This window comes from Notechis scutatus, chromosome 5 (assembly GCF_049901735.1).
Source record: "Notechis scutatus isolate UNSWTSFEM ecotype Mainland chromosome 5, rNotScu1.2, whole genome shotgun sequence".
Taxonomy (NCBI): domain Eukaryota; kingdom Metazoa; phylum Chordata; class Lepidosauria; order Squamata; family Elapidae; genus Notechis; species Notechis scutatus.
The window spans coordinates 115035092-115063068 of record NC_142013.1 but is presented as its reverse complement, the minus strand read 5'-3'; the positions used below and the strand labels follow the sequence as shown (position 1 = coordinate 115063068).

The window sequence follows — 27977 nt, the reverse complement described above, 5'->3', positions numbered from 1 at the left end:
GGGCAGTCCCTCGGACGACTCTTTGAATGATCAGTATGTATTTGCCAAACGGAAGCTTAGGAAAGATGCAGTCTGTTTGGGGAGGAAAAAAATAAATGCATTAAGGTTGTTTTTTTTAAAAACCCGGAGAGTATGCGTGGAAGGATACGGTGTTTTTATGGCAGACAGGCCAGCCTGGAGTGTTATGGTAAAGACGGAGTTATTCCCCAGCTGATGCAACCTGTAGTTATCGTATCTAAACTGCTGGATGAGCATCCTCCACCGAGCAGGGTCCAGGAGGTCCTGGCGGGAACACACAAAAAGTACAGTTTCAGACCATTAAAATGTAAATTATGCACGGGATGTCCTCGAGTTATGGCCACGAGCGAGCCTAAAGTTTACGTTGCTAAGGGAGTCAACTGTTCAGCGAGGTTGCCCTGTTTTACGGCCTACTTTGCTCTCATTGTTAAGTGAGTCAGTGTTATTTCAGTTAGTAAGTCACGTGAGCCCCTTTGGCGAACTTCTGACAACCGGAGTTGACAGTCCAGTTGAGAACCGTGTTCCTAACTTACCGTATGCAGTGATCCACTTAACAACTGCATCAAGAAAGGTTGAAAAACGGGGCAAAATTCACTTAACCAGCGTTTCACTTAGCAATAGAAATTCTGGGCTCAATGGCGCTCATATGTCGAGGGATGCCTATATCTAAACAGGTATGGATGCCCAGAAATGATTGTCGGTATGATGCAGATCTGAGCAGGCTTACGACTCTCCTCTTTATTGTGACTGGACTGGACTAGAAGAGAAGAGAATATAGAAGAGAATAAAATATAGAAGAGAATAGGAAAGAATAGAATATAGAATAGAATTTAGAATAGGAAAGAACAGAATAGAATAGAATATAGAATAAAATATAGAATATGGAATAGGAAAGAACAGAATAGAATATAGAATAGAATAAAATATAGAATATGGAATAGGAAAGAACAGAATAGAATATAGAATAGAATAAAATATAGAATATGGAATAGGAAAGAACAGAATAGAATATAGAATAGAATAAAATATAGAATATACAATAGGAAAGAACAGAATAGAATATAGAACAGAATAAAATATAGAATATGGAATAGGAAAGAACAGAATAGAATATAGAATAGAATAAAATATAGAATATGGAATAGGAAAGAACAGAATAGAATATAGAATAGAATAAAATATAGAATATGGAATAGGAAAGAATAGAATAGAATATAGAATAGAATAAAATATAGAATATGGAATAGGAAAGAACAGAATAGAATATAGAATAGAATAAAATATAGAATATACAATAGGAAAGAACAGAATAGAATATAGAACAGAATAAAATATAGAATATGGAATATGGAATAGGAAAGAACAGAATAGAATATAGAATAGAATAAAATATAGAATATGGAATAGGAAAGAACAGAATAGAATATAGAATAGAATAAAATATAGAATATAGAATAGGAAAGAACAGAATAGAATATAGAATAGAATAAAACATAGAATATGGAATAGGAAAGAATAGAATATAGAATAGGAAGGAATAGAATATAGAATAGCATATAGAATAGAACTGAACAGAACAAAATATTCTTTATTGGCCAAGTGTGATGGACACACAAGGAATTTGTCTGCAATGTAGAAGCCCTCAGGGTGCATACAAGCAACACGTGATAAATCACAATCACAGTCATCGTAAAAATAGACTCCTCCTCACAAATCATAACCTATAACACGCAGGGATAGTCACAGGATGCTAAATAAGCCATCAACAGAAATCATACTAGGACACTAATAAAACGATACGAATTGTAAGATACAAACACCAAAGCCATTGTCGTAAGAAGACCGCAAGGCAACTTCTCAGGGGCCATCGTGGGGAACCGATTCTCGTACCAAGAATCTGCTGAAACCCACCAGCAGATGGAAGGGCCGGTCTCGGTCCGGTTGAGGGAGGCCAGCCTGCATCCTCCCTGCACCCGCTTCCTCGGCTGACCACTTTAAGCCCTACTGACCTGCCCCTCCCCCCCAAAAAAAGATGGAAGGGAAAAGCAGCATACCTTGTAAGGGGAGATATGAGTGTCCGAAGGAAAGGCTAACATCCCCATCACCTGCCGCACTTCGTCCAGCTGGCTCCCTTCGGCCTGGCTGAAATGTTTCCGTGCGTGTCTGAAATGCACGACAGGAGAGGAGAGGGTTTCCTTTGCAGGCCTCCTTCGCTCGCAGAGGCGTCTGGCTGGCTGCTTCTACCGCTGCACCGTGGAGAGGATCTTAACTTCCTGCACCTCTCTAGGGTTTGCCACTTGCACAGGGGCAGATGGGAAAGCGCTCCAGAGGGTGAAGGTCATTGCCCCTCAGAGGATCATGGGATTGCCCTCTTCCCTCTTTGGAAGAGCCTTAGAGCTCCCACTGCCTCAGGAAAGTTCAAGACACCCTCAAAGATCCATCTCATCCTGGGCACCCCCCCCCCTTTTTTTTTGAACTATAACCATAATAATAAAAACAAGGACAAACAGGCTGAAAAACAGCTGCTATCCCAGGGCAGGAGCTCTGTTGAATTCTACTGTCTAGTGCAATCAATATTCATGCAATATCAGGGATTTTCAATCCAATTGTATAGAATGTGAAGGAGGTGTGTTTGTGTTCAAAGTCATAATGTACACTGAACATGGTGTACAATGGTGTGCAGTGACAATAAACTGATCTGCTTTGTTTATTATAAAATGCAAGTGTGCTGGCCCTAGGAATTCTGGGAGCAAACATCCCTCCTGATAATGAATTGATTTTATTCTCCGGAATAAAATTGGTCTTATTCTTCAGAGTACACCTCCTGTTTTATGTTGTTATAATGTACACAGTTTTTTGTAAGTTTGACTAACTGACTGACTGACTGACTGACTCCTTCCTTCCTTCCCCTTCCTTCCTTCCTCCTTCTCCCCTCCCTCCCTCCCTCCCTCCCTCCCTCCCTCCCTCCACTCCTGATTGGAAATCCCGTATAGCCTTAACTTTAATCCTAATTTTGTACTTGGGGCATTGTAGGCTATTTAGAATTAGTTGATTGGAGCAATATAACATCCTGTAAGAGTGCTGATAAATAAATTGCTCATGTACAGACTTGCACACTCCCCTGTCTTCCCTAATCCCTTGTGGGCCAACATTAAATCTGACCTCAGAGTCCAATTGGATCAGGCCAAAACTCCATCTAATGTAGCAGAGAATGGCAACCCTGCAGATACGTTCGGGAAGCTCGCAAGTTTACAGGCCTAAAGAGTAATAGGAGCAGCTTGAAAATCAAATCCCCCGTTAATATTTGCAACCCTCTTAAAGGCCATCTAAATTGATAGCTGCAACCACATCCGACGGCACAATACTTCCTTTTATCGACTGTGGCTCTCTGCGAGTTTCTACTGCTGTCACTGGGACACGTCTTCCTTTACTGCTCCCCCTCGGAGCTAAGAAACTCCAGTTTATAACGTCTCCTCAATTTTTATGGGTCTTCTCTGCCCTTTCTTTTTTCAGTCTGAACGATCCGTTTTGAGAGGGAATGACAGGAGCGGCAGCATCCACACCGTAGAGCATGATGACACTGGCAGTTCTATTTTCAGCTGCTTCCCAAGCGATTTCCAGCATGGCCCAGGACTGACTGTCTCCAGTTTCCATCTGACCGATCGGTTTGATCTGGCCAGGATGGCTGCTCTGGGTCCCATCATCAAATACACCAATGGCACCTCCTGGGACTCAGTTGCAGCACCTGCTCTCTGGAATGAGGGCCCCCCTAAAACTCAAATGGCTCTCACCCTGATGGGGTTTCAAAGGGTCTCAAAGACCCCACTCTTCTTCCAGGTCTTTGAAGAGGATAATCAATGCCCCTTCCTCTTTTTTATTCCTTGTCTCCTCCTTTCCTTCCTCCTTTCCTTGCCTGCCTGCCTCTCTCCCTTCCTTCTCACCCTCCCTTCCTCCATCTTGCCTTCCTTCCTTCTGTGCCTGCCTCTCTTCCTTTCTTCCTTCTCATCCTCCCTTCCTCCTCCCTCCTTCCCTTCATCTCGCCTTCCTTCCTTCTGTGCCTGCCTCTCTTCCTTTCTTCCTTCTCATCCTCCCTTCCTCCTCCCTCCTTCCCTTCCTTCATCTCACCTTCCTTCCTTCTGTGCCTGCCTCCCTGCCTCTTTCCTTCCTTCTCACCCTCCCTTCCTCCATCTCGCCTTCCTTTCCTTTCCTTCATCTTGTCTTCCTTCCTTCCCTCCCTCCCTTTGTTGCTGACTGGAAGGCTCTTATAGCCTTTTTGCATTAAAAAAAATATGAACTTTTGATTTGTGGTTTTGAAGACAAGAAACCATTAGACAATGCAATCATTAGATAATTAGGAAAAGGAGAGCTTTTTTCCCGTAACCACAGAGTAAAAGGAAATTTTGTAATTGTACCGCATTTCTATTTGCAGCAAAGGAACCTGGAAGCTTCTTCTATTTCTCTTTTCTTTTTGCATTTGTCATTTTTTCCTCTTCCTCCCTTTCTTTAATTTGTATTAATTTTTGTTACTTTTTATCTTTTTCTAGAACTTTTATACAAACGTATATGGAAAATTCTCCTGAAGAAAACATCGCTACTTTGGTAACAATTATGAAAGAGCAGAAAGGTAATGTAGCATCTTTTAAAAACAACCTTTCTGTGCCCAATTCTGGCATGACTTTACATTCTCACTTTCCTACGCACACAGAGGTTGCCTCCTACCTTACAGCATCCAGTCTCTTGTTCTGTCGAATAAGCTCTATGAACTCCTGAATCCTTAGACTGAATTCCAGACAACTCTAAATTATAAAGGAAACAAATCTTAAGACATGCCATAGCAAGATTTAGACGATCTGTAATTTTATCTATGTTTATTTAAGTAACTTACCGTATTTGCCGGGCGTATAAGACGATTTTTTTGCCCTGAAAAAGATGCCTCCAATTGGGAGGGTCGTTTATATGCCGGGTCGCCTTATACGCCGCAAATAGTAATTGGGAAGCCCGCGGCTGCCCATGGCTGAGGCACTTTGCATCACCGTGAAACGAATCTCGTGGAAGCCGAAGAGCAGCCAGCTCCCAGCTCCCAAAGGAACGCAGGCCGCACCGCCCGAGCCCGCTCGAGAGTATCCGGCTGGGCTGGCCAGGCAGTTAACACGCTGGCGCGCTCCGTGCTCCAGTCCCGTTGCCTCGGAAGGAAAGGCAAACCAGGAGCCGCTGCTGCCATTGTGAAGGCACGGGCCGCTGCCTTCCTTTTTGCCTTTCCCTTCCCGAGGCAACGCTGGGACTGAGCCGCGCGAGCCGCGCCAGCGGTAACACCCTGACAGCCCCAGCCGGATACCTTCCCAGCGGAGCTCCGGGCGGTGCGAGCCTTCGCTTCCTTGGGATCTGGGAGAAGGCTGGCTGCTCCCTTTTTCGGGCTTCACGATTCGCTTCCACGGTGCACAAAAGTGCCTCAAAAAAAAAAAAAAAAGTGCAAAAGTGAAGGCGTGCGGAAGAGGGGAAGGCATATAACAAACTATATTTTTGAGGGAATGTTGGGGGTCGCCTTATACCGCATTACGGTACCTCAAAAGCAATAAAACATCTGAATATATTTAGAACCAATATAAAAGTTAATGCCAATTAAATTTACTTCTGCAATTTGATATGCCACTTTATAACCAAATGCTTACTTTAAAAAAAAAAAATTTTTTTATACGTCCACATTGAGTTTTGTTTTAAAACATTATTACAACAAGGTTTTATTTTCGCACGTTTGTTCAATTGTTTTGTTCGGTTTCCATCTGAAATGTTATATAGATATATACATTCGACGAATAATTCTCTCAGAAGCCTCTTCAAAAATTACCTTTAAGCTATTCCTAATGCTGTTTATTACAGATAACAGGTAATCAGAGTTGGAAGGGACCTTGTAGGTCATCTAGTCCAACCCCCCCCCGCCCAAGCAGGAGACCCTGCACCATTTCTGACAGATGGCAGTCCAATCTCTTCCTGAAAGCCTCCAGTGATGATGCTCCCACAACTTCTGAAGGCAACTTCTGTTCCATGGGTTGATTGTTCTCACTGTCAGAGAATTCCTCCTTATTTCCAGGTTGAATCTCTCCTTGGTCAGTTTCCATCCATTGTTCCTTTTCTGGCCTTCGGGTGCTTTGGAAAATAGCTTGACCCCCTTCCTCCTCTCTGGGGCAGCCCCTCAAATACTGGAAGGCTGCCATCATGCCTCCCCTGGTCCTTCTCTTCCCTAGACTAGCCAGGCCCAGTTCCTGCAATCGTTCATTGTCCCCTCATCATCCTGGTTGCTCTTCTCTGCACTCTTTCTAGAGTCTCAACATCTTTTTTTATGGTGTGGTGACCGAAACTGGATGCAGGACTCGAGGTGTGGCCTTACTAAGGCTTTATAGAGTGGTATTAGTAGCTCATTTGATCTTGACTGTATCCCTTCTGTTAATGCGGCTTAGGATTGCGTTGGCTTGTTTTGGCTGCTGCTGGCCCATCTTTAGTTGGTTGTCCACTAAGACTCCAAGATCCCTCTCCCAGTTCCTGCTATTGAGCCTGGTTTCTCTCTTTTCTCTCTTAGGTGGTCCTCACTTACTGACCACTCTTTCATTAACCAAAGTTATGACGGTGGAGCTAAATGTGTGGTCCTTAGGGCCAGTATTCAAAGTTCCGGCGGCCGCAGGGCCCATGTGACTGCGCGATCAAAATCTGGGCGCTTAGCAACCGGTTCACACTCACGCGGCACGTAGGAAATGAGTTATTACAGTGCCTGCATGCGGTTGCATTATCTTCCTGTAAAGCAGGTTCTGCCACTCCCGGGACTTGGAACTCGTGGGGTTTTGGTGGTGGAAGAGAGAGAGGGAGAGAGAGACATGAATCAAGGCTCACTTGTGTCTGGATCTCACCCCTGCCCTACTTCTCGTGAGGAGCCAAAGCCACGCTCAGCTTCAGCCTTCTTGCCCACAAAACCACTTTAAACGGGGCCGCTGAGAGACGGGATATCCACAGAGCAAAGGAGGAGGAGTAAGGTTTGGCACTCCGTAGAGCTGGAAGGAGCCCCTTGGAGGTCTTCTAGTCCAGCCCCTCTGCTCAAAGCAGGAGACCCTGTACAATCTGAGTCCTCCTCGACATGCAACCACAACTGAGCCCAAAATTTCTGGTGTTAAATGAAACAGTCGTAGTGAATTTTGCCCTGTTTATAGCCTTTCTCGCCACAGTTGTCTTAAGCGAATTGCCGCAGCTGTTACATTTGCAACATGGTTGTTAAGTGGTTCTGGCTTCCCTATGGACTTGTGACCAGGAACACCGCTGCATGGTTTGAAAAGTGCTCGTAAGCCACGTCACATTGGATGGTCACCAAATGAACTGTTGTAAGTCGTGGCCTGCCTCTATTATGTTATTTTCCTCAACAGAAATCGGGTTGATTGACAAAAGTAATTATTCTCCTCTATCTTCTCCAGCTAAACGTCTTATGCCGAACAGGCGGTCCATCCTCTCCCTCGTAGGCTTGTACAATGTCCCTTTGCATTTTCAAAATAAGCTCACATGTTTTCAGAAATGCTTACTTTCCTCTTAGTTATAATTTAGTAAGCGTAGCCCACAAGTTAATAGCTTCACAATAATATATACAAGTTCTTTTGCGATACTTTTGCTGGAGTGTCCTATCCATATCTCCTGTTTTCTTTGTTACATAAAGCTTCTAAAACAAACACCTTGATTGACACCTGTCATTTCCCCACATTCAAGCCCATGACCAACCAAAACAACGTTCTCCAGCTACCTTGAAGTCCTTCATTTGTACCTTCATTTTCCTGAGCCTAGACTTGTTGTCATGGCACCAAGCTAAACAGGTCATGGTCTCTTGTCTTTCCAAGGATTCTTCTACTTCTTTGGCAGTTAGGAACATCTCGATATTTACCAAGTCCTGGAAAAGGAGGAAAGCACAATTATTCCCCTGAGAATCTGTGTCACTTGCGTTTATGGAAACATCACGAGAGGATCTAAGACTTTTTTGTCCAGGGCAGAACTCAGGGAACCGATAAAAGGAGAATATTTGTAGCTCAGGGTCGAAGTCAGAGTACGGCAAAGGGAGGGTGTGTGGAAGAGGGAAGGATGCGGTATCCTTCAAAGGTGGATCTGAAGCCAATTGTCATGCCCCTGTCAGAGTCTGAATCCGAGGAAGACAAAGAGCTGACAGGGAGTGGGAGTGTGGCTCCGTTGGCTGTGGAGGAAGCTGGGGAAGGGCAAAGTCCGGCTGGGCGGAGCAGGGGAGAGTTAGAACAAGGGAGAGGGAGTTCAGAGGAAGACCCAGGCCCACCCCCTCTTCATCCTAGGGCACACAGGGAGGAACGGAGAAGGGAGCAACATGGGTTGTGTGGCTTATGGGGGAGGAAAGGGCCCTGATTCCCTTCATTAGCCACACCTGGGAATGAGAATTTAAAAGAGATGCATGCTGAGTGCGGTGTCTGCTGGGAGCAAATGTGAGTTTATCTTGTCTTGACTTTGGTTATCAGCGTTCCTGGCGTCTTTCCAACCGTGTTGACTTATTGTTGTTCCTTCACATCTGGAATTCTTGCTCCTGCCCTGCTGGACTAATTACCTCATCTTGCCTTGATTGGACTTATAGTTACAGTTTTTGTTGACCATGTTTTGGACTTGAGTCTCTGCAGCCAAAGGCAGTTCCTGAGAGTTTTGCTCCAGCCCAGAAGGTAACCTGGACATTGGGGGCAAAGTTGGAGCTAATAAAGGGACTCCTACTGATTATCTGACTGGGTTGCCTTTGTGCCACGTCCCTTTGGGCCATCACACCAATCATGAATTGGCTAGAAATGTCAAGATGGAGATTTGGGTCACCTCATGAGTAAATGCCCGAAAGCTTTTGAGTTCAGGAAATTTCACAGTTCCCAAGAGCTCAGGTGATTAAGGAAAGCTCCAATATTGAACACTAAATTATTAAGTGTCATAATATTTGTTAATCTTCACAGATCAGTGGGCTCAGACAGCTTTTTTGGGGCTCTGGGACGGCTTGCTGACTTCACAACCCTGGAAAACACTCTGCAGATGGAGATGGTTGATAAGACCTCTCAGCCTGAACCAGGTGGCTCCTGCAGAACTAAGAATAAACGGCCGCAGAGAAGAACTCCTGCAATTTATAGCCGATTGCTTCCTGGCACATCCCAACTGCCTTGGGTATAAGACTGGCTGCAAACATATAATCCTGATACTCCCAGGGAGCAAGGAGCTAGTCCCTTGTCTTTCTACAATAACAAGAGCCCTGTTTTCAGCCGTGGGGTTATTTTCCCCTGCTCTCCCTCGTAAAACCTCTTTACTCCTCCGTCGGTCTTGAATGTCTGGCCCTTCTTTGAAGGATGGAAGAGGCAGGGTCATCGCTCTCTGCGCATTTCATGGCAGAGGAGGACAGAGATATTTGAGGGGGACAAAATATGGGGGAGACTGTGGAAATGTGATAAATGGAGCAAGATTGTTATGGGAGGAAACTGGGGCCATTACAGAAAAGATTCCCAGGATCGGAGAAGGATAACATGAGAAAAAGACTTAGAGTAACTCTGCCTTAATTATATACTTGTAAGTTGAATCGGAGAATTGTTTGAATGGGCTTTCAAGATTTCTAGTGTTATAATGCCCTATTGCTGATAAAGACCTTTCCAAACATCCAAGGGGTTCCTGTCTCCACAAGAGGCTTGACAGATAAAAATTAAAAAGATACAGCCGCTTATTATTGCTGCGTTAAATAAAGGGGAAACAAAGGGCTCTGTGTTTTCTGAGGAAGGCCGCCCATTAGGAGGGAAATCTTAGATCAGTTCGGGCTGGAGTCATTTTTGAGTTGGGGGGGGGGGATCCAAGTCGTGCAGTCTTTGTACAATTCCAACCAGCAAATGCATATATAACCCACTTAAAGAGATGGCATCCGGCTGCAGGGACTAAAATACTGCCTCTGCCTGCATTCTTTTAGCTCTAGTGACTAAGCCAAGATTATAAATTGCACATTAGAATTCCATTTGACTGAATAGTTTAAACATAACAGGAAATGAAGAGCTGTTTTCTGACTGCCCAGAATGAATTTGCCTGGGGCAAATGTTCTATTGCAAATGTTATTTGCTATTACATCTGTACAGAACACTGGGGGGTAGGGAACCTGAACGCAAAACAGATCAACTTTCAAAGAAAAACTATGGGGATCTTCCAATAAATCCACTTTGTGCCAGTATTCTTAAATGATTACTTTTGAGCTGTGGAAAACATTAGGACAAACCAATTAAGCAAGCTCAATCAATGAGTAACATTCACTGTATGGAAAAGAGTATGCCATTCCAAAAATAATACAAATAAATTGATTCCAGCACAAACATCAAAATGTGCTTCATGCACAGGAAAGCAAGTTGTGCAGAAGGAACATGAGACAACTTGTTAAAAGTTATCTGAGCACCACAGGGTACAAAAATAAATAAAATTAAAAAGGACTTCAAGATAGGCCAGCTATTACTTCCTGCCACCCCATCTCAGGGTATAGATGAGAATTCTGCATTTGCTGTTCAGTAGAAAAACTTCATTGAGCCTAGAAACCATTAAAAAAAAAACATATAAGGGATTCTTGCTACTTTCAGGCAGCATCTAATAAATAGGGAAGGATAGCTCTTGTATGGCTGGCTCGGGGAATTCTGGGAGTTGAAGTCCACCAGTCATAAAGAGGCCACATCCAGCATGGCTGGCTCAGGAATTCTGGGAGTTGAAGTCCACAACTCATAAAGGGGCCAGGGAATGGCTGGCTCAGGGAATTCTGGGAATTGAAGTCCACCAGTCATAAAAGGGGCCACGCAGGACCCCCCACTTGGGCAATAGAGCCCCGCGACCACAACCGCCGCTCTTTGAAGCCGAGTACCAACCTCAATGCCGCTCTGCCTGGCTAATTTCACAGCAGTGTTGTAATAGCCGCACCGCAGGAGATGTTCCACCATCATGCGGTCCATCCGTTTTTTCTTCCACATGTTGGCGGCCGCAGGCTGGTCGCTGCTGTGTTCTTTAAGATGCTCGATTCTGCGCTTGCATAGTTTCGCGCTCTCGTCCTCCGCCTGGATCGACTCGACGGCCTGCCCGAGGGGAAAGCAGCCCTTCAATCCGATTTCTGAACGCAGAATTTCCTACTCCAGGCATAAAGCCACCAGGTGCGCTTGCAAAGCGAAGGGAGCAACGTGCGTTTGTACAACAAACACAACCCGTATAAAATCTAGCCTAGATTGGGAAGTGCTATCTAGTTAGAGAAACTACAGTCTGGTGTGTCAGAATTCTGGCAGTGACCCCCAATTAAATCCTGAGTTTCGAGCCAAACTTCCAAAACATCAAAAGGATTTATTGGGAGTGAACATGTCCGGCGCTGCCTGGGTGCAGCCGACCCTTGAGGCACATCATTCATTGTCACCCTTGGCCCTGGTTTTCCCTCCACCTCCCCGGGTGTATCATAATTCATATCCTCCAATGGGATACATCCATAGCCCAGAGTCATCAATCATGCTCTCCAGTTAGAATTTTGCATGGCAGAAACTTCGGTTACCTAGAAACTATCTTTGAAAAACTACGGAATGCACTTTCGGTTTCCAAGCAAAACCCTTTCCTCCCTTTTCGGTTGGCAACTCTAAAAAGACCCGAGAAATATTTTATGAGTTGACACAGCGATTCTCAACCTTGGCAACTTTTAAGATGAGTGGACTTCGGCTCCCAGAATTCCCCAGCCAGCATGGTGGCCTGGGGAATTCTGGGAGTTGCAGTGCACTCATCTTAAAGTTGCCAAGGTTGAGAATCATTGCTACATTGAACATCCTGGCCGTTTCTGTCTTCATTTTGTGAACATTTCTTTGTATATATGCTTGCAGCAGTGAAGGCGGAGGAAAAAAAAAAATCAATTGCTCTGCACCTGAGGTGCAAACATTTCATAGGGAAGCTAAGAATTCTTAGCCTAATGCAGATTATTGGAGTAATCAATAGCTTTCAACTTAGCTCTCTTATTCCCCCCCAGTTGCGGCCTCTGTGCAGAAGGAGAAAAACAATCACACCCTCCCCATCTCACACCACTTCATTGAAATGTGTTGTTTGTCGGATAATCCAGAATGAGTATGGCATGTTCAGGGGTTTCAAAGAATGCTCTGCCTTAAAGCCAGCGTAGAAAGGGGGAGGAACTTTTGGGCTGATGAGAGATGCATATAAATCCCTGCTTATTTTAACCACCAAGTCATTAAAAAGTGCATTCTAGAAAAGCAAAATAATCCTGGGGTTTCAAATCGCTTTTGCTCCTGTCGCTAAAAGACATTTGTAGCTCGGGGTTGACATGAGGGGTCCTGGCTTCTCTCTGAGCCGGCTTGTTTTCTTGCAGACGTTTCCTGACCCAACTAGGTAACATCGTCAGTGTTGTTAAGGAGTGCAGTTTTGCTGACACTTTATAAATTGACAACAAACACCACTCTTTACTAAAACTGATGGTGTTACTTAGCCAGGGTCATGAAATGTCTGCAAGAAAACAAGCAAGCCCAGAGAGCACCTAGGACCCCTCGCTTCTATCACGGAAAGTTTTCAAAAGATTGGACAACCGTTTGCTTGGGATGGAAGGAGGTCTCCTGCTTCGGGCAGGGGGTTGGACTAGAAGACCTCCAAGGTCCCTTCCTGCCCCAGGATGCTGTGATTTCTCTAGGAAACCCAAAATGGTTTCATTTTCATTCTTTTTCTACATGGCCTTTCCTAGGGCTGCGGCTATTCTTCAGATCCAAAGAAAAAAGGGACTCAGGTAAAACCTTAAAGTAGCTGCAGCTTCCCCTAGGATCACACACAGTAACTACACAATCCCAGGAAAACACATCTTTGAGTAGAAGGGAGGGGAGCAAACATCACACTTCCTTAAAGCAGCCAAGAGGCTCTGCAAATGCCCTGTTTTTCAGACTCAAGGTGCATGATGAACGCCGGTCTAGATTAATCCCAGAGGAATGTCCAAGCGTTCCCCTAGCACGGAAGATCCCACCAGCAGGAATTCTTTTGCTAGTAGAGGCATAGAGGCAGTGCCAATAAACAGGGATTTGTTAAAAAAAGTAAAACAAGGTTGAAGTTCTATAAACACCCTGAATTGCAAAGAGTGTCACTGCAGATCTTGCAAGATTTTGCTTATTCTTAAAACGTTTTTTAAGTTTAAAAAAAAAAAAAACACACCTGTAAACTCAGGGACCTTCGCAGACATGAAACCTCTGATAGAATAGAATAGAATAGAATTCTTTATTGGCCAAATGTGATTGGACATACAAGGAATTTGTCTTTGGTGCAAATGCTCTCAGTGTACATAAAAGAAAAAATAAAATACATTCATCCAGAATCATAAGATACAACACATAGCAATAGTAATAGGATATACCAAATAAGCAATCAAGTCATACTAGGAAACTAAATAAAATAATATAAATTGTAAAGATATCAGAAACAAAGTTATAATCATAAATGGGAGGAGACAGGTAATAGGAAGGATGAGAAGAAGAATAGTAATAAAAGCACTTTGCAAATCGCTTGCTTCTTATTACTAAAAGGTTCCTTCACTTTGAGCAGTGCCCAAGATGATGCGCAATTGCCTCCAAAACTATGATCCTTCTCGTCTTGGAAAGTGAAAACATCATAAACTCCCAGAAGAAAATAGAACTGGGGGAAAAAAAAAATCAAAGAGCCCAAACAACGACCCGAGGGAGGAGGAGGAGGAGGTTACCTTCCGTTTCAGGACGCTGAGTTTTTCCACCACTCCGTCCAGGAGACTGACCACCGAATCCACAGCTGGGCAGCCGCTCAGGGTCTTCTCCAGCTCGGCCACCACCATGGTCACGTGGCTGGTTTCCCGATCGATGTTCTTCTGAGCAGCCCGGAACCGTTTGTTCAATGTTTCGTAAGGTACCTTCAAAAACAAACCCACCTTTTGTTGTCTATCGAAAACACTCCTCTGAGCCTGGTTTGTTATCTTCAAAGGGACAATTCAGATGCCACGGACTTATTTATTGATATATCCCCCTTTCCAGCAGAAACAGCTTAAGAGTTATCACGTTACTTGTAATTATGTTCGTGCTCACCCAGATATGTTTATGTTGGAAAGAGCAAGGATTAGAGAGAGACTTGGCACTGGCACCTGTGTTCTAGTTCTTCCAGTTATTATCTGAAATTGGCAGATAATAGGAAACGAGAAAACTAACCAAACTGCTTATCTATAGCCCCACTGGCTTAAAAAGCTTATCAATACAGCAATCCAGGTTTATGTCACTGGGAAGGTGGGGGGATAAGTAGCAACAGCCCTCCCCCCCTCCCCAGGTACTCAATGAATGTAGGTTTTTATATAAACAGTACTTTTGAAGATAGAAGGAAAAAGGCGAGTCACGTTTTCCCACAAGCCTGTGAACTGAAACGGAATACTCTTACTATCCGTTTAATGAATGCCCTGGGTAAATAAATATTTTTTTTTTAAAAAAAACAACCTTCCTTCGCATACCAAAATACAACCAACTGGCAACACCTGCTGCCAGAATCCTTCCTCCCAGGATAAAAATAATAATAAATCATCATGCATCAGAATTTTGAAGCTTATCTAACTTGGCATGCCTTGGCATCACAATGGGATGGCATTACATCAAGGCAGAGAGGCAGGGCTCAGACACATTCTTGAATGTTTGATGGAAGGGAGAGCACAATTGCACTGAAGTGTATGCCATTATTTTATATTAGGCTTGATTAAAGATCCAGTTAGATCAGAAGACACAACAGAACTACAGAACCTCTCCTGCAAAATGTTTGTCAATTGGGCATATGATCCAGATATTATTGTTAACCAGTTTGTTTACACATACGCTTACCTACATAAAATCACAGATATGACCTTACTTACTGGAAGTGAATAAAGCAAGGCAACTATTTAAAAACCTAACCCATCTATGTACATATGTATGTATGTATGTATGTATGTATGTATGTATGTATGTATGTATGAAAAAGCCCCATGGTATCCATAAGCTTGCTTATAGCCAGATTAACTCTTGAGGTCAAAGTAAGAATCTTGCTCCTGGTGTATGTAGGCGTGTGTCTGTCTGTCTCTCTATATGTTTTTGTGTGTGTATGTGTAATTATATATATACTACACATACACACACATGCTAAATATAAATTGACAATGTTTCCAGAGATACTGATAGCTTTCCATTAGCCTGCTTTATAATGGCGTAACCCAGCATAACATTTGATTATTTTAACACACTTTGTATTATCCCTTCAGAGCGCCCTAGAATAGATGCCATCCAGAGACCACACGCTGAAGGAACTGAAGGAACTTTAATCCGTGTCCTTTTCTATGCACTTCAGAGAAACCATTCAGTATTTAGAGATGTTTCAAATAGTTGGGATTCCATCGCACAAATCACAAGAATTGCATTTCACCGTCAGCTGCACTAAAACTAAAATAGGGATAAAACTCTTATGTAACTTGTGTGGTGTTTTTTTTAAAAAAAGCAAATCTATTTTAACCTACTTATTTTCTACTGATAACTTGAATTTTGTTTACTGTAATATATTAATGCTGGGAGCCATTTTGGGTGCTTTGTTTCTTTTAGAAATGAAGGCTCCAAATATAACTACAAACAGTAATTCAGAAATAAGTCCCATGTTTTCTTTTTTTATATTATCCAATTTCTGGACAGCTCTTATATGTGGAATCCCTAGAGTAACATATCGCAAAATCAAAATCAAAAGGTAAATATAGTCACTAGAAAGCCAACATAATGTACAAGATCCACATTTATATATTCCTGGGTTTCTGAGTAGAGTGAAATGTTTACAGTCTGACTGATTGCATGCCTAAATAAAGGTAGCCTAAAGAAAATTAATTTTGTATAAACAGAAATGTTACTATTATAATTAAGAAAAAAAAAAACAAAGAGGGTTCAGTAGTTTGTTATTTCTCTAACCTCATAATCTCATCCCAAAGACCACAATAATTAGAAACAGGTAATTTCTGATTGTAAATATTATTCACACCCACAAATCATTTTGATAAAAATATTAAAGACACTTATTATCTGCATTCAATATTCTGAAAATCAGTCGCTGCTGGAGTTATGAATAATGATGAAGATCTTTAAAAATCTACTTAACATTTCTCTTCCTACTGTGTGGAGTAAATAGGCTATGCAGGATTGTGGAAAATGAAAGGGGAAGCATAGGTTTAAGCAGGGGGGGAATCAGCTTTTTTCAATTGCTTGTTTATATGAATAACAAAAAAAAAATTGCAATTTCTTTGACATATTTTACTTGATAACATTAATCCTTCCCAGCTGAATTATGAATTTGTGTGGTTGGCTTGAGCTGTCTTTGCTCGGGGAGGCAGAAACCAGACCTGCCTCTGCGGAATTTGATTAGTTCAATGTGGTTCATGTTATTTCAAGAGGCAAATCAGCAGAAATGGAGATCGTCATCTCTCCCTCTCCCCCCCACCCATCAAACACTGTTGCTGCCCAAGCTCCACTTCCTTCCCCATCCCACCCCCTTCTAAGGGTGGGCGTTTTACTCAGCCAGAAGGCGGGTAGTTTAGATCTACCCGAATGGCCCTATGCCGAAAAGGAGCCGAAATAAAACACGATTTAGAATAATAATATGTTGATGGTTTTTTTTTTAGTATCATTCATTCCTTTCTCGTCTCCCTGCTTTGGGGCCTTTTTATTCCTAACAATTCCATTTTTTTAATCAACTGAAGCTCGACTCCTTGGAACCCTCAAGTTTGCCTCTATGGTTGGTTGGTAGCCAGTATACCATTCTGGCTAAAGAGCAAGGGAGAAAAAATGATTTAGATTTATACATCTTGAACATTAGTACTGCCAGTGACTGCCGTGCAATTCCAACGGTTTTAGAAGGCTGCTAAAGACGTTTAAATCTTATGCATGGCTCTTGGGTAGGGCCTCCAACCGTAAAATGTCCCTTGAAAAAGGGGGACCATCACGACCTGTTAATTTCTGAAGGCCGTTTGGGGGATCCTGAAGCCACTGAACATACTTATCATTAAAATCGGCCTTGGAAGGTGAAGGTTATTGGACTGCAGAAATTCCATCCTTATCATTTGAATTATAGGCTTCCAGGGAACGGCTGCTCTGACCCTCAGCAGGGGCACTAATGGTTTCCAGAGCAATAATTTCGGAGCCTCCAGTGAGGGGTTCCCAGGTGAGTTGGGGCACCTGGGATTTAGAGGGCAGATGTGCTGATCACAGGTCTCCTTTCCATAAAAATGCCCCAAAGAGCTCTTCAGGACCAGGCATCACCCTATCAATCTTGGTCTATAATTTCATCTGATCTGAAAAAGGGCAGGTGGGGGCCAGAACCACCCCTACCCCACCCAAGAAAAATGCCAGCCCTTCACTCAAGAGATGCAAAGTCTAAGAGGATCTTAAAATATGGCAGGGTTACACAGAGAGCCAGGCTGGTGGTTCTTGCAGTGCCAAAGAGGCCACACTTCAAACACTGGGCCCAGTTTTGGTCACCATGATACAAAAAGGCTGTCGAGAGCCTGGAAAGCGTGCAGAGAAGAGCAACAGAGGCCTGGGGGTTAAACCCTCTGATGAATGGCTGAATGGACAGAGCATGCCTGGCCTGTTGAAGGGAAGAAAGGCTGGAGGTGACAGCATGGCAGCCTTCTAGTTCTTGAGGGGGTGGGCTTACTCTCCAGAGCCCCAGAGAGCAGGGGAAGGAGCAATGGGGGGAAGCTTGTTAAGAGGAGATCTAACCTAGAAGGGGATTTTTCCGACAGAACAATTAATCAATGAAAGAGCTGTGGATGCTCCGTCACTGGAGGCTTTTAAGAAGAGACTGGGCAGCCATTAGGGTCAAAAACAAGGCTCTCCAAACTTGGCAAGTTTAAGACTGGAGGACTTCAACTCCCAGAATTCCTGAGCTAACATGACTGGAGGAGGAAGAATTCTGGAAGTCCACAAGTCTTAAGAGCTGTCACGTTTGAAGTCCTCTGTTATAAGGATTCCTGCTTGAGCAGGGGGTTGGACTAGAAGACCTCTGAGGCCCTTTTCAAATATTATTCTGTGATGGGTCCACTGTGAAGTCAGCGGAACAGCTTGCCTCCAGAAACTGTGGGTGCTCCAACACTGGAGGTTTTGAAGAAGAGACCGGACAGGCCTTGGTCTGAAATGGTTATAGGTTCTCCTGCTTGAGCAGTGGGTTGGACTAGAAGACCTCTGAAGCCCCTTCCAACCTCATGATTGTATAATCTCTGGTAGAGCGGTTAAGGCACCAAGCTAGAGGCCAGCAGACCCAGAGCTGTAGTCCTGCCTCCAGCCAGCCAGGTAGAGTGGTAGGCCACTCTCTCTCAGCCCTGGGAAGAGGCAATGGCAACCAACCTGCCAAGAAAAGTGCAGGAGCAGCCTGGGGGGCATCAGTGACTCAAAGCCCCCCAAAGCATCACAGAGCCAAGTCTAAGAGCACTGTGACAAACTCACCTGCAGGCAGTCTTCCTCGCTTACCACTGCACCGGAGCCCCAAATTCTTATTGTTAAGTGAGACATCGGTGATTTTTGTCCCCTTGTATGACTTTTCGTGCCACGCTTGTTAAGTGAATCACCACGGCTGTTGGTATCTCACTTCCCCCCTTAAATTTGCTTGTCAGAAGGTCGCAAAATCACCTGACCTCCCCGTCACTGCTGACTGTCATAAATGTGAGTCAGGTGGGTCTGAATTTTGACCATGGGGGAGGCTGCCACGGTGGTGTGAAGAAAATGGCCGGGAGTCACTTTTTTTTTCAACGCTGCCATACCTTTGAATGGCCACTAAAACGAACTGCTGTAAGTGGAGGTTGTGATTCATTATTTCATAATTATATGTCGTTTTAATGTTTATTTTTAACCTTTTTTCCCTCCTCTTGGCTTAGATGTTAAGTGCCAGCCTCCCAGACTTATCCCCCTACAGTAAGATGGGCAGCCAGTAAATTGTAACAACTGACTAAATACAGCAAATGAAAGGAGTTACAGGGGATCCTCGACTTAGGACAGTTTGTTGAGTGACTGTTCAAAGTTGCACACTTAATGACCATGGCGGCATCCTCCGTGGTCACACGGTCCAAATTCAGAGGCTTAGCAACCGGTGTGGACTTACGACGGTCACGGGATCCCCTTCAGCGACCTTTTGATCAGCAAACTCGATGTGGGGGAACAGCAGGATTCGCTTAACAACCATGTCACCAACTTAACAACTTCGGCAATCCCACTGGCCACCATCGACTCGTATTTGTGACGGTCGCCACCCTCAGAGCAAAGCCGGGGGCAGCCGGATTCGCTCAGCAACCGTGACCCCAACTCAATGTCTGCAGCAACTCGCTTAGCAGCCAGGGGCCTTTAAAAGGATTGTGAGAAGGTGTGTGTGTGTGTGTGTGTGTGTGAGAGAGAGAGAGAGAGAGAGAGAGAGAGAAACCCACTGAACAGATGCCTCGCTTAGCCACAGAGGTCTGGGGGAGGGGGCTCCCTGGTGGTCGTAGGTCGGGGACTCACTCCTCTGGCTCTGTGTGTGTGTGTGTGTGTGTGTGTGTCAGGGCGACCTCCTTAAGCTGGAGTCTTTGGGCCAGCCCCCCCCCCTCCTCTCAGCTCACCTCACAGGGCTGTTGTTCTTCTTCTTGTGGGGGAGGGCGGAGCATTAGGAGGCCCGTCCTGTGTGAAGAGGCGAATATCTGGAATAGACTCTCCTGCTCGGGCAGGGGGTGGGACTAGATGACCTCCAAGGTCCCTCCCAGCTCTTGTTATTCTATGATAAGCCTCTATTTAGAAAAACGAAGTCGGGGAGGGGGGAGGAGTGAAGATCCGCCGCAGAAAGAAGCCGAAACCCCCTTCAAGAGACCCTCCAGGGCGGCGACCCCCCTCCTCCTCCTCCCCCGGGACCTCCCCTTTTTGTCTTGGGCGGGGAGACACCCCTCCCTTTTCGGGATCCGCCCTGGAGGAAGCAGCCTCGCCCTCCCCTTCCCCCACAAAGGCCGGCCTATCCGCCATGGCGGGGAGGGGGGGGCGGAGGGGGGGCGGAGACCCCGAGGAGGGTAAGGGTTTCCCCCACCGCAGGGAGGTACGTGGGGGGGGGGTTCCCGGGGGGGGGAGGCGAGGCGAGGCAGCCCACCTTGAGCGTGGGGTACTCCTGCACCTTCAGCGTCATGGAGAGCTGCGCCGCCGACTCCTGCACCGCCATCTTGGAACCGCCGCCGCCGCCGCCGCCGCGGCAACAGCGCCGCTTCCGGCCTCTCCCAGCAGCCCCCGCGGCCGTCGCCAGACGCTTCCGCCTCTCCTCTTCGCGCGCACGCGCGCTGCCCCGCCCTTACGCCCCTCCCTGCCGCGCCTCTGCGCCTGCGCATACTCTCCTTTCTTCTCCTTGGGGGGGCGGCGAACCAATGGGAGGGCTCCTTGGAGGAGGAGACCGTGAAAGCGTTGCGTTGATTGGAAAGAGGAACGGAGGGAAGGGCGGGGTTTTGAAAGCCCCTGCGAGGGGGGGAAGGAGGGGAGTGGCTCTGGCTCGGACCGAACCATTGCACGAAGAGGAGGAGGGGGGAGAATCTTCATCTCTCGGCCAATCCAAGGCGGAGCCCGGGAAGAGTAGGCGTGGTTCAGGAGCAAATTGCAAAGGCGGCTTTTTCAACTTTGCAAAAAAAAAAAAAAAGAAAGGAATCCAACGAGATCCCGCTTCTGTTCCTAAATCCGGCTTCCTCCCCCACGCATAAACTCTGCATCTTGACGCCCTTAGCCTGCTTTGCGGGTCCCCCCCGCATTCACACACAACTCCACTTGCCAGGTAGTCCTCGACTTACGACCAACGTTGAGCCCAACATGTAGGTTGCTAAGTGAGACGGGTAGATTTTTGCCCGTTTTTTATGACTTTTCTTGCCGCAGTTGTTAAAGTGGTAACTCGGTCGTTAAGTGAATCCAGCTTCCCCACTGACTTCAAACTTTCAAGAAGAGACTGGACTGCCAGCTGTCAGAAACGGTGTAGGGTCTCCTGCTTTGAGGGGGGGTTGGACTAGATGACCTATAAGGTCCCTTGCAACTCTGTTAATCTGTTTAATCTGTTATCTGACTTTGCTGGTCAGATGGTCGCAAAAGCAGATCATAACATCCCAAGACCTGGCCATGGTCATAAATAGAAGTCAGTTGCCCAGCGCCTGAATTTTGATCACATGACCATGCGGCTTGCCACAAAGGTCATAAGTGTGAAAAACGTCAGTCACTTTTTGCAGTGGCGTTGTAACTTCGAATGGTCACTAAACAAACTTGTAAGTCGAGGGCTACCTGTATTCCGATACATATTTTCCATAACACTTAGACTTATATCCTGCTTTATACTGCTCTACAGGGGTCTCTAGGCGAGATTACAGAGTCAGCATTGTTTGCCCCCCAACAATCTGGGTCCTCATTTTAACAACCTCGGAAGGAAGGACGGAAAGCTGAGTCAACCTTGAGCCGCCCATCTTTACAGTGTCGATATGAATTTTTTGGTCGTCGTGTTTCCAAGTTCTGAGTGTTGATCCTGTTATAGCTCGGTTTTTCAGCCAGGTTTTAGTTTTAGTTTCCTTTATTGTCATTGCATCTCATAAAATGAAATTAAATACCATCTTCAGTGCACATCATGATCATGAAAATAAACACAAACACACATCCTTCACACTGCACACATTGAATTGAAAACCCCTGATATTGCATGAATGTTGCAATAGAATTCAATAGAGTTCCTGCCCTGGGATAGAAGCTGTTTTTCAGCCTGTTTGTCCTTGTTTTTATTATTGTCCTGTACCGTCTGCCAGGTGGTAATAGTTCAAAAAAAGGCTGCCCCAGGATGAGATGGATCTTTGAGGATGTCTTGAACTTTCTTAAGGTAGCAGGAGCTATAAAGCTCCTCCAAAGAGGGCAACCCATGATCCTCTGGGCAATGACATTAACCCTCTGGAGCGCTGTCCTATCTGCCATTGTGCAAGAGGCAAACCCTACACAGCTGTGTAGTAACTTAAGATACTCTATGGTACAGCGGTAGAAGGTCACCAGCAGTTTTTCATTTAGTTGTTGCTTCCTGAGAAGCCTCAGGTAGCATAATCTCTGCTGGCTCTTTTGACCAGGGCTGCAATGTGGACACCCTCAGGTCAGGTCCTCTTTTAGGGTAACACCCAGAAATTTAAAACTGGCCCCTTGCTCCACTCGGTCTTCATTGTTAAAGCAAGGACTGGAGATCTGATCGGTTCCTTCTATAAGCTCCTTGGTCTTGTTGGTGTTGAGGACCAAGTTATTGTCTCCACACCACGAAAGCAACTGATTCTTATGGCTGGCAGGGTTTCAGCATATTCCCATGTTACCTTAAGACAGGGGTCTTCAACCTTGGCAAGTTTGAGCCATGTGGATTTCAACTCCCAGAATTCCTGAGCTAACGTGACTGGAGGAGGAGGAATTCTGGGAGTTGAAGTCCACACGTCTTAAAGCTGCCAAGTTTGAAGACCCCTGTCTTAAGGCACATCTTCATGTGTGTGTGTGTGTGTGTACACGCGCGCATGCACCTGCTGACTCCCAGCAACAGCCTGGAGGCAAATCCCTGCACTTTTCTGTTTGAAACCATATTTCTTTTTTCATTTTCATTTTTTAAATTTTATTCTACATATACACATCAATGTGAGAACAGTGTTACACCGCAGTATCATACATTTTGGTGCAAATAAATCATATTTGTTACAATCATCTGTTACATTCATCAAACGTATGTCATTCTAACATTAACACACATATCTGTATTAAATTATAGTCTTTCATTATTTAATTGTTCAGTATTCCAGTATATTATTCTAATGCCAGTCGCAATATCGTTTAAACAGACATGATAATTCCATTATTCAATCTCTAATCTTCCCTCTAATTATTGCTTTTATCTCATTATATAAAAATGTGTGTATTAATAATCCCCCTTCTCTCTTATTTCTATCTCCATTCTAATTTTTAATCATGCCACCATTATATTTAAAAAAAAACATTTTCCTTTTTGCCCCTCATCTCTTATTCACATTAATACTTTAATTCTTTTTCACTTTCATTTTAATACAAAAACAATAGTAATATTAATCATATTCGTTATATTCATCAGGCTAGTGTAATTCTAACATTAATACACATATTTAGGTTAAGTTATGCTATTCCATTATTTAGTTATTTCAATGTGAAACCATTTTTCAAGAAGCGGTTTGCCATTGCAAACCGCGTGTGTGGCTGGCCCAAAAGTCGGCTTAGAGCAGGGGTGTCCAACCTTGGCAAGTTTAAGACTTGTGGACTTCAACTCCCAGAGTTCCTCAGCCAGCAAAGCTGGCTGAGGAACTCTGGGAGTTGAAGTCCACAAGTCTTAAACTTGCCAAGGTTGGACACCCCTGGCTTAGAGCTTAACCATTGCCTTAACCATTGCACCACACTGGCTCACTATGCTCCATGCCTGGAATAAAAGATCTGTTCTCTTTACAACCAGATGTGGAATGCATTACCTGAATTAAATTTCCCCAGGTGGGATTCCAGGTGTTTTCCTTCTGCTCTTCCACCCTAAACACAGGTGCACAAACTGCTTCTCTGTACGCCTTTGCCAGCCAGCCTCTGCCAGCCATTTCGCAGCATTTTCAAATTGAACCACTTGCGCTGAATTGCAGAGGTTATGTTAACACTTCAAAAAAAAAAAAAATTCTTAACAGGTCTCGGCACGCGGGCATCACTTTTTCCTGGCATGCCAATAAATACCAGCGGAGAAAATGTTCCAAGGCGTTTATCATCATTTTTACCAACGCAGATCAGCCTCTGCAACTTTAATCGTATCCTTATAGCTGTGGTTGTGTTTCAACAAGCAACCATCCAATTAATCCAGGATGAGGACTGGGGACATCCGTTTGTGCGTTTATTATCTGATGTGGGGCCGCACACTCTTTTAAGGAAAGGTAAACTTTATTTTTTTCCTGTGAACACACTGGCACGCGTTAAAAAATGAAATTCTGATGCCCACTCTCAAAAGATACACACACACACACACACACACAGACATCCATGCACATATATATACATTATGAAACATGTTTGAATATCTCATAAAAAGATAACAAAAGACCCGAGTTCTGACAGATGAGCACAACTCAAAATGCACTGACAATGTCTCCTCAAATGGTGATGAAATGTTTGCAACCAAATTGCCAAACTGGAGCTCACAACAACAGCCTAACATACATACACACACACACACACACACACACACACACAGCCACTGCATTGTGGGATGCAGTGGCTCAGTGGCTAAGGCGCTGAGCTTGTCAATCAGAAAGGTCGGCAGTTTGGTGGTTCGAATCCCTAGCCCCGCCTAATGAAGTGAGCTCCTGTTACTTGTCCCAGCTTCTGCCAACCTCGCAGTTTGAAAGCATGTAAAAAATGCAAGTAGAAAAATAGGGAGCCTTTTGGTGGGAAGGGAACGGCGTTCCATGAGCCTTCGAAGGTGTTGAGTCATGCCGGCCACATGACCACGGAAACGTCTTCGGACAACGCTGGCTCTGTGGCTTTGCAATAGAGATGAGCAGCACCCCCTACAGATGGAAACGATGAGCACAGGTGTGCAAGGGGAACCTTTACCTTATATATATAAGACACACACACACACAAATTTCTGGAATCAGTTAAGGCAAGAAGAAACATCTTTGCCCCTCTGAGCTTTGCTGGAGACAAGGTAGACTAAGAAATAAATACCAGTACATGGGATCTGTCATTAGTCCTTGACTTCCGACCACAAAATTTCTCTTGCTAAATGAGTCAGTTGTTAAATGAGCTTTGCCCCCATCTGTCGACCTTTGTTACCAGGGTTACTAAGTGAATCGCTGCAGTTGTGAAGTGGATGGACCGACAGACTGTGTAGTGCCTTTCCTTTCGCAGGAAGTCTTCGGATTACGACCCCGATTCAGCTAAAGTTTCCATTGCAAAGCCAGACAGTGGTTAAGTCAGTTTTGCCCCATGTCTTTCTTGCCACACTGGTTAAGCGATCATCTAAATAAATTAGATAGATGAGTGTGAAAACTAATGATATTGCGTTCCTAGAATTCGGCACAATAGGCAGTGGAGAAACCATCCCTTTAATAAGGAATCCAACCTTCAAGCTTGGAAAATAAAAACAGATGTAGTGATAAAATTCCAATCAGAAAAGTCTATTCTATTTCCAGGAAATTTGCAGTCTACATTGCATGATTTAAAACATTGCCTGGTGTATATTTTGTAGATTTCTCAATAAACTTTGAAAAGTCCTATTGCAAGAGAAGAACGCCAGAGGGAGCTACAGGCTTCCAAGAGTCAGAATGGCTTTTTAAAAATCATTACATTCTGCTTTCTTTCAGTTTATTTATACAAAATTGACTCAGTATTAGCCAGGGTATTTTAGACGATAGCATGTTGAAAAGCCATTATGGAGTTTATAATTCACGATGTGCCATTAACCATGGTTAAAGAACCCAGAAGGGCTGAATTTGCATTAAGCCACCGTCAAGTAAATAGTATTATACCTAGTGCAGAACTGCCTTACTCCAAATTGCTTTTTTTAACAGTTTAATTTTTAACTTGACGAGGATTTCATGTATTGAATAATCTGGGTTATTGTTATGGGAAAAGATAGAAAAAGGGAGCCACTACATAGGCTGCATCGAATCCAAAGCAAAATGCAAGGCTGTAAGTCTAATGCCTGTTCATGGTATTTTATCCTGATTTTAGCCTGGTCACACCATCCATGACGATATGGGATGATGTGTCTGTTTGTACAGGAGAAGGAGGGGCAGAGCCAGGGTTAAAATGACTTTCATGGTGTCCATCGATCTTATTTATTGATTAGAATAAAAGGAGTATGGGAAGCCCCTCCCCCAGAAGAAGGCAGAATATCCCGTTTCCCTGAAAATACAACCTACCCTGAAAGTAAGTCCTAGCTTGATTTTTACACATGTGCCCAATATAAGCCCTACCCCAAAAAATAAGCCCCAATTAAGACGCCCAGCCACTCCAGAGTGGACGGGTAAAAATTAAGCTAGGGTGGGGGTGGAGGGTGGGTGGAGCTGCCCTACTCCTTATCTTTGGATGGTTGTAGCCAGACCTCGCACACCCCAACACCTGCCTTGCCAGCCCATTTCTTCTTCAGCCGGCAAGGCTGGCAAGGCTTTCCTGAAGGCCTCTGGAGCTGATAGCAAAGCTCTGGATCGATCCAGAGCTCTCTTATCGGCTGCAGAGGCCTTCAGGAAAGCTTTGCCTGCCACAGAAGAAGAAGTTCCTGAAGGCCTCTGACAGTGAAAAGGAGGCCAGGGGGCGATGCGCGCAAGTGAGATTAGTCAGTGGATGACTTCCCCTGAAAATAAGACCTGGTGCCTTTTTTTGGTGGCAAAAAATAATATAAGACAGGGTCTTATTTTCGGGGAAACACGATATTATATTTCCCCAAAGGAGAAATGGAGAAACATGTTTTTAGAGGCGGAAAGCAGCCCTCGGTCTTTTTTCAATAGCCCACAGCAGGTGCCAGCACTTAAGGGGATAAAGAGCTTATTGAAAGAGGTAGCCAACAATCTAGATGTCTCCATTCACAAGCCAACAAAACACTGGAGGCGGAGACCCATTTAAGACAGGATATTTCGAAACTCCCTGCAGCAAAGTTTGACAGCTAACCAAGGCAGAATGGTAGGATTAGAACGAACAGCCCCTCACCCGAGATCTATAGCACAGGAAGAAAGCCATTAGCCACCATTGGAATGACCCCAGAACACAAGACCCCTTCATTGAACCAGGTGGATTTTCTTTCCAACAGGAGGCAATATTAAAATTATGAAAGAACAATTGCAGAGCCCAGCTGGCTAGCCTGAGGTTGGACTCTGTACATTTAAAATCCCTTGCAGGTAATTATTCTTAGTTCTCTTCCTCCCCTAATCTGGACATGGTTGTGTTGCATCCGTAGGTCAAGCATTTCATTGTGAATTGTCAGATAACCCAGCAACATTTCCAAAAATGCTTCCAGGAATCCAAAGCAGCTGCATTTTAGCTGTCCTCATTTTTGTCAACTCGAAAAGCTTCCACGGTGAACAAAACTATTGAGAATTTCAAGCCAGAACAGAGAGGCCGATTTGCAAATACTTTTTGCTATGTTTAGAAGCAAAACAATCACGGAGTAAATGAGTTTCCACGGTAACCGATTTGTTACCCCTAATTTGGCAAGACCCCAAATGTAGATGGAAGCGTCATGGGAATTATAAGAATTTTAATTCTGTTGCTCAACACAGGTTAACGCAGAGCATTCCTGGCTCTGTAAAAAGACGGTATAATTGCTTGCTTTTTGGAGAGCTCCCACTATAAATATGCTAAACAACCTATCTTGTTATCGATTTCTCAATAAAAGCACGGCCATAAATATTTGACGGGCATCATGAAGCCGCCTGCCAGGAGTGTCAACTTTTATTTTCTTGACATTTTCACAGAATGTGTTAACGCCTCACTCTCAATTCCACGTTGTCCAATCTTTGACTGGGAAGATGTAATTGTGTAAAGCTGTGATAAAAGTCAACCATTCAGGTGTTCAGACAACCGAAGACACGTGAACAATATATAAACTTTATCATGAAGCTTTTGCAAAAAGGAATTCTGCCCGTGGGCAGAAAACATGGTTCCCAGGAAGGCTGGGGTTTATACAGGTTCAAATATATAGTCTCTGCCTCTTTCTGGGTTCACAATCTATCCAGCTACGTATCTCCCTATGCAACACCCCTATTATTGTAGCATACCATCTGTTTCCTTAACCTGTTTACCCGTTTCCATTTCCAGTAATCTCCATCATTAACATGACACTGGACAGCATGACCCACCAAATATATAACCTTTATATAAAACAATAGAGAATTCTTACATAATATTCCC

At 44.4% G+C, this 27977-nt stretch overlaps 1 protein-coding gene across 3 annotated transcripts in view; it reads right to left on the bottom strand.

Moving 5' to 3' along the window:
• MAEA (macrophage erythroblast attacher, E3 ubiquitin ligase) overlaps window positions 1–20365 on the bottom strand; it is a 26138-nt gene extending 5773 nt beyond the window's left edge. For 2 of the 3 annotated variants that reach the window (XR_015749945.1, XM_087967601.1), the window contains exons 1-7: window positions 20182–20365; window positions 13763–13945; window positions 10917–11120; window positions 7814–7936; window positions 4738–4814; window positions 2073–2181; window positions 149–282 (exon numbers count right to left, since the gene is read on the bottom strand). Coding sequence is in view for 2 of the 3 variants with exons in the window: in XM_087967601.1 (XP_087823727.1) it covers window positions 149–282; window positions 2073–2181; window positions 4738–4814; window positions 7814–7936; window positions 10917–11120; window positions 13763–13945; window positions 20182–20250 (899 nt within the window). In the remaining variant the exon portion in view is untranslated. Of the gene's footprint in view, window positions 1–148; window positions 283–2072; window positions 2182–4737; window positions 4815–7813; window positions 7937–10916; window positions 11121–13762; window positions 13946–19666; window positions 19832–20181 lie in introns of all 3 variants that reach the window. The other variant, XM_087967602.1, reaches the window with a different exon arrangement.
• Between the last annotated feature and the right edge of the window lie 7612 nt (window positions 20366–27977).